At 46.7% G+C, this 10,095-nt stretch overlaps 1 protein-coding gene across 1 annotated transcript; it reads left to right on the top strand.

Moving 5' to 3' along the window:
* The first annotated feature begins 643 nt into the window (after positions 1 to 643).
* On the top strand, positions 644 to 9,743 carry Homez (homeobox and leucine zipper encoding). Its single transcript, XM_041634172.1, has 2 exons — positions 644 to 760; positions 7,005 to 9,743. The coding sequence occupies exon 2, from the start codon at positions 7,037 to 7,039 to the stop codon at positions 8,606 to 8,608; it is 1,572 nt and encodes a 523-aa protein (XP_041490106.1). The 5' UTR covers positions 644 to 760; positions 7,005 to 7,036; the 3' UTR covers positions 8,609 to 9,743.
* The last annotated feature ends 352 nt before the right edge of the window (positions 9,744 to 10,095 follow it).

Here is a 10,095-nt window from a genome sequence, read left to right as displayed (position 1 = left end):
GGAAATCCTAAATATTCCCAAATTGGTCGGGAACTTCGTACCATATGGGAAAATGGTTTAGTGAACAGCACATCTTATCACACCCTAACAGCGAAAACCAGAGTGTTTCATCACTGGAAACAACTCTCTGTTGCCACGTTAACCTCAGAAATGACCTAAGTCTCCGGGTTCTTAAGATCACAGTCTTTCTGGGGACCAAAATCTGATCCACGTTGAGCGCGTTCTCGGCGGGTTTAAGCCTTTCGTTACGGCTGCCGCTACTGGCGGCGTTTGGGCTCTAGTTCAAGACCGGGAGAGGATATTTTAAAAGGGCTTCCTCGGGTGGGGACCAGGCAGTTCAGTAAAGAACTTAGCAGGGAACACACGGTTCGAAGACACACTGAACCCGCCCATCACTGGAAGACATCTTCCCTGCCCTTCGCGCCCACGGAGACCCGCTTAGGCCCGCGCAGCCAGTCGCGGACTTCGGCCGAGACCGGCGCAGCCAATGAATGGCCGGTCCAGTGCGTTGTGCCGGTGCCCGCCCACCAATCCCGACCTCGGCCCCTCCTCCGCCTCGGAGCCGGGCGCGCAGGGGCGGGGTGCCTCCCTTAAGGGGCGGGGGCGGCGGCGGCGGCGGCGGTCCTGGGCTTCGCGCGGCTGGCGTGCCGGGAGCTGGTCGTGCTGCAGCCCCTCTCCCTCTTGGATCCCCTGTCCTCTTCCCCTTTCCCGCCCCGGCCCACGGTGCGAGGCTGGGAGCCGCCGCCCGGGCCGCGCCGCGGTGAGTGACCGACCCCCCCAGCCCCTGGGCCTGCCTCCCGGCCAGTGCGAAACCTCGACCCTCAGAGCCCCATTCTGTGGGAGGAGGAGAATCCTCCGTTGCAAGTCGTAGGGTTCTGTCCCCTCTCCCCTCCCTCCTCTGGACTTTCGAATCCGTGTTGTAACCCGCGGAGGCCAAGGAGTGTCAGTAGGGGTTAGGGAAGGCTGGGTTGGGACGCCCTCTACGAGGATGCAGGTTCGCCTGCCTCCTGGGGCTCGCCGCTCCAAGTGTCGTAACTTTTTGTTCTCCGACCCACTTCGGGGGCCCCTCAGACTGCCTCCCAGGCCTTCCCCATGTCCATGACTACCTCCTGGCGACCTCAACACGCTAATTATACAACCGGACCGTCCTTCTGGGGAGCAATGCCACTTGGGAATGAAAGGTTTAAAAGAAACTGTCCCCTGACTCTTGTGCCCCGCCTTACTGAGACAACCAACCAGGAAACGAAAAGTCCTCACAGGTTCCCGGTTTTGCGCCCCTATCTGAGACTTGTAAACTGGAAGAAAACTCAAGCCTGAGACTTGCTTGAAAGTCAGTGATGGCCTAGATCGATGTTTTTTTCTTATGAGCCTTTTCGTCATGTGTTTGAAGTCCATTTATAGCTACAGTATTAGGATAGGGAAACAGTAATTGCAAAAGCCAGAAATCTAAAAATTAAAATACATACATACCCTAAACTTTACAATTGGAAGTAGATTTCACCAATCTTGGGTGTGGTTTAACTCGTCTTTTCTAGTATTAACTGCACCCTGAGAACTTTTTAAAAAGCTGAATGCCTGTGTCCCAGCCCACTAACCAGCTGGGAATGGGGAGGAGGGTGGCCTTTTAAGTTTCCCAGGTAATTTTATTCTGCCACTCTACATGAGAGCAACTCACTTTGATCATGTGTTATTTCCAGTTTGGCTTTCTTCAAAGTGAATCAAGATTGAACACGTGGAAGCCACCTGAATGGAGCATACCCAATTCAGCCTTCTGAAGTTGCCTTGCCCACTCCTAACTGGGCAGGGTTTTAATGCATACACTTGAATTAGTCTCTCCAAAGCATTTTTTTTTTTAATCTAGTTTTACCCTAGCTCATGCTGGTCTGAAATTTGTGGTCCTCCTGAGTTGGCTTGGCCTTCTGAGTTGACTTTGTTTTCATATTTTAATAGGTTTTCATGATGCTTCATGACATTCTACAAATAACCAGAGATGGGCGCTACGCAGGGCATATGCAGTTGTAGAAGCACACTGTTGCAGGCACACAGACACCTGAATAGAGGCAGTATTGTTGCACTGGAGAATAGCGAGCCTTGAGGAGCCAGGACACTGCGGGTGCTACTCATGTAATCTTGTGGGTCGCTTCAGCCAGGCTTCTGAACCACTTAGCACCTTCCCCGCCCCAGCTGCTGCCACAGATGCTCCTTCTAGACAGTCTTCATTCTTTTTTTTTTTTTAAATATTTATTTATTATGTATACGATGTTCTGTCTGCGTGTTGCCTGCAGGCCAGAAGAGGGCACCAGACCTCATCACAGATGGTTGTGAGCCACCATGTGGTTGCTGGGAATTGAACTCAGGACCGTTGGAAGAGCAGGCAATGCTCTTAACCTCTGAGCCATCTCTCCAGCCCGACAGTCTTCATTCTTGACTCCTTCTCTTTCCATTTTTTTTCTGATTTACTGTTTAAACTGTTCACTTTTAAGTAAGATACCACACTGCCTTCATTAAATTAGGAGTGCTGTAGAGCAGATTCTGAAGCCGGCTTCTTGGCAGTGTTATCTGACATACTTTTATTTTTTAAGTCATAATTTTCAGAAGGTTTGCCACTTTTAACAAAAGATTGATTTACGTGTATGTGTGTGTGCCTGTGTGAGTTTGTATGATCAGGAGCCCATGGTAGCTAGAAGGGCCGTGGATCCCCTGAAACTGGAAGTACAGGTGATTATGAGTCATTAAATGCGGGTGCCAGGAACTGAACCTGTGCTGAGCCGCATCTCCAGCCCACGGCTCTGTACATTTTTATATGATTCCCAGAGAAAGTTCATAATCTAAAAAGTTCAACTGAAGCACATAGTGAAACGTTACAAAGTCCTTACAGCCCTGACCACTGCGTCACGCAGACACACCTTAGGCAGTGTTTCTTCTGTGAATAAAGACTTAGGGACTTGAGCAGGATCAGACCTAGTTTTCCACGTTATCTTCTACTTCAGTACAAGCCTACGTTTACCCAGAACACCCCAGTCCTGTTTCCCCTCCCAGCGAATGGACGCCTAAGCTGCCAGTTCAGGCACCCGTCCTTTCCTTCTGCCTGGGCCGCAGAAGGCGGGGAGATGTGCTGATTTACATTAACAATTAAGCAGAATACTGTATTTGACATGTGCAACAAGGTGCAGGTGTGATTATATTCATAATAGATACATCACCATCATCTCTGCCCCAGTCTAAAATGGAGGCCCAAGAAACTGACAGTGTAGTTGTAGATTCTGTCCTACATGTCATCTCTGTTTCTTTCTCTTTACGTAGCTCTGGCTGTCCGGAACTCACTCTGTAGACCAGGCCGGGTTCAGATTCAGAGATCCACCTGCCTCTGCCTTCCAAGTGCTGAGACTGAAGGTGTGCACCACCATGCCTGGCCCTCTACTTGCCATCTTATAAGCCATCCTGGTTGCACTATGCCCCTAATTAAAAAAATTCTTCCAGAAGATTACCAGCTATACAGCTATGTCCTGATTTAAAATAACATTCTAAAAAAAATAAAATAACATTCTAGCCAGTCATAGTGATGTACACCTTTAATCCAAGCAATCAGGAGGCAGAGGCCAGCTTGGTCTACTACAGAAGGAGTACCAGGACGACCACAGCTACATAGAGAAACCCTGTCTCAAAATAATAATAATATTAAAAGCCAACATTCTATCTCAGGAATTCTGCTCCAACTTCTGTACATTATGAGAGCCAGATATAGATCATATGCTACAATGTTGGATTGTGAGAATAAAATATAGACTGTACACTAAGATGTTGTAATAGTGTACATTGTACTGCTTATGCTATGAGAAGATAAAGGACAGCAGACCTCACGAATAAGATGCTGCTTGAGACTTGGAACTGCAATACCTCATAGTCTCTTACGTCAGCTCTCCTTTTCACACTGACTAGACTATTTCTTGGCTACCACTTGTGGGAGCTGGTTCTCTTTTCACCATGTGTTCTAGGAATCAAATTGTAGGCTTTGCTGAAAGTGCCCTTATCCCTGAGACTTAACCTATGGCCCTATTTTCTATTGTCTGTGCACCACATCCATGCAATGCCCACAGCGGCCAGAAGAGGGCACTGGATCCTCTGGGACTGCTGGAACTGAGCCTGGGCCCTCTGGAAGAGTGGCCAGGTGCTCTTAAGCACTGAGTCTTCTCTCTAGACCCCTCCCCTTTTTTTCTCAAAGCAGCAAAATCCATTCTGAAATTGTATCCAAACCCTAAACTACAGAATATAAAATCACGAGACCTGGAGCTGTGTAGCTCAGTGGTGAAGTGCTTGCCTACCAGATGACCCTGGCTTCTACCCCAGTGTAGACTTCCTGGGTGGGCACCTCTATTTTCTGAGAGGAAGAAACTAAGCCTTGGGTGAAATTGTTTGGCTAAGGACCAACAGCGGTTTTTTTTGTTGTTGTTTGTTTGTTTTTTTTCTCCTGAGACAGGGTTTCTCTGTAGCTTTTGAGCCTGTCCTGGAACTAGCTCTTATAGACCAGGCTGGCCTTGAACTCACAGAGATCTGCCTGCCTCTGCCTCCCAAGTGCTGGGATTAAAGGTGTGCGCCACTATTGCCTGGCAGACAAACAGCATCCTAGGAAGCAGGACATCGCAGGAAATCTCAAGTCTGCCATACCCCAACCCTCCCCTCTCTAAAAGCTGCTGTTTCTGACGATACTGCATGACATACAGTAGATGCTGGTGACAATATGGAACCTTTCTATGCATGAAGAATTCTTTACATAGGAGGGAAGTGGAGGGTCATTAGGGTTTCAGTGACTTACCTAACTTCTCCGAGCTAACTGCTAAGTAGCAGGAGCCAAGAATTCATAAGCTGCTTCCACATAGACTGTCTCATCTCCTGTAAAGAAGCCTTCAAGTGTGCTGCTTTAGGGTCTCCATGGACTCTGGTCTATTAGACTTAGCTGTTAAAAGCTATGGCAAGCAAACACTAAAATGACTGTGAAGTTTCGTAATCCTCTAGTGGGGATGGCTCAGCAGTTAAGAGCACTTGTTGCTCTTGCAGAGGACCTGGATTTCATTCCCAGTACCCACATGGCAGTTCACATCCAACTGTAACTCCAGTTCCGGGGGAACTGGTACCCTCTTCTGACCTTTGAGAGCACCAAGTACACATGTGTCATATACATACATACAGATAAAACATTCATAAAATAAAATATAATTTAAAAAGTTTTTAGAGATTAAAGTAAATAAAGCCCCTAAGGGTTTAACACCTCTTGGTGTTACAGCACTTGCCTAGCCTGGAGGTCTCCAAAGAAGTGAAAACAGGAGCTCCTTATACACTGCCCTTCGTGGACTTGAAATTTGTTGTCTCAATCAGTAGTAGCATTCACATGGACTCCTTTCCCATTCTGAACAGGCCAGAAGTAATACAAACATCAATGGGATTCCTCCAGGAATAAACCATGATGAGCTAAAATCTCTCTAATGCCAAAGAAAGGAGCTGAATGAAAATTTCTATAGAATATTCTGGGAGCTTGCTTCACAGGCATTGAAGAATGAGTAGATCCCTTTGCCTATAACCCTGGAAGCAGTGCTGCTGCTGCTGGGGGGCTTGCAGGAGCTAGCCTCAGAGTTTAATGAGCCTGTCCACCTGGGTTTGAGGAGCAAGCTGGACCAGAGATGAGAGCCCTTTTGCCCATTTGGAGTGGCTGTTAGTGGGGGTTCATCTCTGGGCTCCCTAAAGAGGCTGAGCTGTAAGAGGAGACTTGGAGAAGTAATAACCTCTGGTAAGCTGATTTGAGGGAGAAAATTTCTCTCTCCCCAAGATCCAACCCAAGGGGAATAAACTTTATTTCAAGATCTTGGCTTCAAAATCTTCCTACCCGAGTGGGGGGGACGGACGGACACATGGGGCTAAGCGTAGTACCCCCATTCTGTTTCCTTGTTGGCTTTTTGTATGGTTTGAGGCAGGGTTTAGTTTAGACTGTCCTTGAACTCTTGGATTCCTAGTGCCACTGACTAACCTTCAAGTGCTGGGTTGTAAGTATACATTCCCATGCCTGCCTAATCACCAAGTACCAGGTTGTATGTAGGTATACACGCCCATGCCGACTTGATAGCCTGTTTTCCTGTCTCCATGTTCTGGGAGCAATTCAAGATTGTTAGCACTAAATAGTAATCATTCTGAGACTACTGCATGATGTCTGTTTTTGTGGTTTAATATTCAATCTGTGAGTACTGTTCCATTTCAGGAACTTCAAGAGGAGAGTTGTCTGATAGCTTTCAGAAGCAAATTGAAATTGGAAAGGCAAAGGCTTTGGGAAGATAATCTTTTTCCTTAGTCTCTAAAGACAGAATTTTGTCATATGACTTGGGGTTGTTTTTATCACACCTTTTTTGTTTGTTTGTTTTTGTTTTTCAAGACAGGGTTTCCCTGTGTAACAGTCCTAGCTGTCCTGGAACTAGCTCTTGTAGACCAGGCTGACCTCGAACTCACAGGGATTCGCCTGCCCTTGCCTCCTGAGTGCTGGGATTAAAGGCATGCGCCACCACTGCCCAGCTATCCCAACTTCTATGGACTTTGTGTTTCATATAAAGAACTATGAATTCTCAGGGGAAAGAAAAAAAACCAAAACTCCTGTGAATTATGGCAGGTTCTGATGACTTGACAAGATTGTGAAAATTGAGAAATGATTGAAGCATTTTAGGAGCAATACAACATGATTCAGACAGAAAATTGTTTGGTTGGAGGCTGGAGAGATGGCTCAGCCTGCTCTTCCAAAAGTTTGAGTTCAATTCCCAGCAACATGGTGGCTCACAGCCACCTGTAAAGAGATCTGTAAAGAGATCTGGTGCCCTCTTCTGGCCTTCAGGCATGTACACAAGCAGAACAGTGTATACATAATAAATAAATCTTTAAAAAATTGTTTGGTGTCTAGCAGTTTGGTAAAAATTAAAAGATGGGCCAGAAGCGCCTCAGTGATGGAGCTGTTTTTCTTCTTCTTACAGCTGTCTCTGAAGGGCACAAGTCAGAGCACGCCATGCCTAACAAAGATACCAGCAGTCTTAACAGCTCGGCAGCAGGGCTCATCTGCCTCCCTCCAATCTCTGAGGAGCTGCAGCTTGTGTGGACTCAAGCAGCGCAAACCAGTGAGCTGGATGGAAATGAACACCTGCTACAAACCTTCAGCTACTTTCCCTATCCAAGCCTGGCAGATATTGCTCTCCTCTGCCTGCGATACGGGCTGCAGATGGAGAAGGTAAAGACCTGGTTCATGGCCCAACGCCTCCGCTGTGGCATCAGCTGGTCATCTGAAGAGATAGAAGAGACTCGCGCCCGAGTGGTGTACCACAGAGATCAGCTCCATTTCAAATCTCTTCTCGCTTTCACGCATCATGCAGTGCAGCCCCCACAGGAGATGCCTCCAGTGCCCTCCCCAGAGCAGGCTGCTCTTGGACTCTGTCCTTTGGCTTGTAGTGAGCCCACCCAGATGAAAGGATTGAAGGTTGAGCCTGAGGAACCCTCTCAGGTACCACAGCTGCCACAGAGTCACCAGAAAGTGAAGGAACCTCTGGTGACAGGCAGCAGAGCATTCCCCCACCAGTCAGGTTTTTGTCAGGATCTTCAGATCAGTGGACTCTCTGAGGAGCATGCAGAAATGGGTTCCGATCAGTCGTGTGGTGGAGGGACTGCTTCCTGGAATCATTCCACCGCTGTCCATCAGCCACGTGCTGGGGATAAACCCCCGTCGGTCTCATTACTTGTCAGTAGTTGTAAGGAAGAGTCCACACCTAATGGGACACCTCCATCTCCCTCTTTCCAAGTATCGGCTAATGGAACTACTGCCACTCCTAAACCCCTCCAGCCTTTGAGCTATATCCCACAGTCATTCCCGCCTAGTGAACAGGCACCATCTCCACAAGTAGAACCACCCTGGCCCCAAAGGCTACGAAATAACTCAGTAGCAAGTAGGGTTGGCCCCACAGAATACCTTTCGCCAGATATGCAACACCAGCGAAAGACTAAGCGTAAAACCAAAGAACAGCTGGCCATCCTCAAATCCTTTTTTCTACAGTGCCAATGGGCACGACGAGAAGATTACCATAAACTAGAACAGATCACTGGTTTACCTCGCCCTGAGATCATTCAATGGTTTGGAGACACCCGATATGCCTTGAAGCATGGACAACTGAAATGGTTTCGGGACAATGCAGTACTTGGTACCTCTACTTTTCAAGATCCAGCCATTCCCACACCATCAACTCATTCCTTGAAAGAATGGGCCAAGACACCACCTCTGCCAGCCCCACCGCCCCTACCAGACATACAACCTTTAACACCACCTCTGCCAGCCCCACCACCCCCACCAGACATACGACCTTTAGAGAGGTACTGGGCAGCCCACCAGCAGCTGCAGGAAGCTGATATCCTTAAACTAAGTCAGGTATCAAGACTTAGCACTCAGCAAGTGCTGGATTGGTTTGGCTCTCGATCGTCTGAGCCAGCGGAGGTGGTAGTTTGTCTAGATGAAGAGGAGGAGGAAGAGGATGAAGAACTGCCAGAAGATGGTGAGGAAGAGGAGGAGGAAGATGACGATGATGATGCCATATAGGACTGCAGGAGGTTGAGGAAGAAAAGGGTCTGTTACTGAAAGATGAACCACCTTATTGACCATTTAAACCCTTTTTAAATACTCTGTCACAAAGAACTAAAAGCTCTGTGTTCTTCAGAGTGGGCAAGGCAGGATAGTAGTTTGACAGTAGACTGGGGAGGTGACCAGGATACAAACTAAGGTATTGGATTAATATAAACCCAGTTCTCTAGCCTCAGTGTGGAGAGGACCAGGGATCTGGGTAAACAATGGCTGGAAAAGGCTCTTGCTCTCCTCTTGTTCTTTTTCTTTAGTATGCTCTTCATGTCTCAACCCCACACATCTACATGGGACTTAGTATGGAATGAAGTATTGTGATCCAACTTAGGATCCCAGCACACCCCAAATCCCACCATCTGTCAGAAAATACAGGCTGCTTTGTGCCCGTTCCTGTCTTTCTGAGCATATACCCATGCATATTGCAGCTAGGATTTGCAATGTCCGTTTTGTTATAGATATTTCCTCATACCAGTTTGATGTTTTTACTCATCTTGTCACTTACACAGAAGCAGATACTTCTTCCTTCTAATACTGGAACCAATCTGCCTTCTACCATTTATTTCTATGAAATCCCCTCTTTGCTCATTATTGTCTCAGGGTAAATCTGAAAAATTTTAAGAATCAGATTGTGAATATTAGTCTATATATTTATTGGAGGTGGGAATTTGGGGATTTGACCTTTAAAGTATGATGAGCCAGGCATGGTTCCTGTGATTACAACACTTGGCAGGTGGAGGCAGGAAGATCAAGGAGTTCAAGGCCAGCCTGGACTATGTAAGAGCCTGTCTTGAAACAATGTCACTGTGTGACAGAGAAGGATGGTAGGGATGTTACAGTTTGGATTTACAAACGACATCACTTTCTGTCCAGATTGATAGAGATTGTTGGTTTTTTTTGTTTTTTCTTTTTTTGCTACTGGTTCAATCTGTATCTAACAAGAAATGTTTCCCTCTTTATAGGATCTGTCTTGGGGACAGAAGGACCATGGTCTTCTAACTCAATGATGTTCTAGAATAAATGTCAACACTAGGGATCACTGGTAACAGTGGGTTAGTCACCTGAAAATAGAGTGAAAGCCCCAAATTGCTAAAATAAAAAAGGCCAAAAATAAAATTTTTTCTCTTCTCTACTTTGCTGCTCCTATGGTTTAAAGATCTCTATGTATATATACACACATGTATCATGTGTGTGTGTGTGTGTGTTTCTGGTTTTTCTAGACAGATTTCCTCTGTGTATCTTTGGCTGTTTGGGAATTCAACTCTGCAGACCAGGCTGGTTTTGACCTCAGATTCGCCTGCCTCTGCTACTTTTGAGTGCTGGAATTAAAGGTGTATACCATGTCTTTTTTTTTTTTTTAAATAGATTTGCCTTGAACTCATGGTGAAGCTATGGCTGTTGTTGAACTTCTGGATCCTCCTGCTTCTACCTCCCAAGAGCTGAATATAAGT

Source organism: Microtus oregoni, unplaced genomic scaffold (assembly GCF_018167655.1).
Source record: "Microtus oregoni isolate MIOR12 unplaced genomic scaffold, Mior012 000045F_ref0000178, whole genome shotgun sequence".
In the NCBI taxonomy this organism is placed as follows: Eukaryota; Metazoa; Chordata; class Mammalia; order Rodentia; family Cricetidae; genus Microtus; species Microtus oregoni.
Note: the sequence above shows the minus strand (reverse complement) of the source record. Positions and strands in the feature narration are given on the sequence as shown.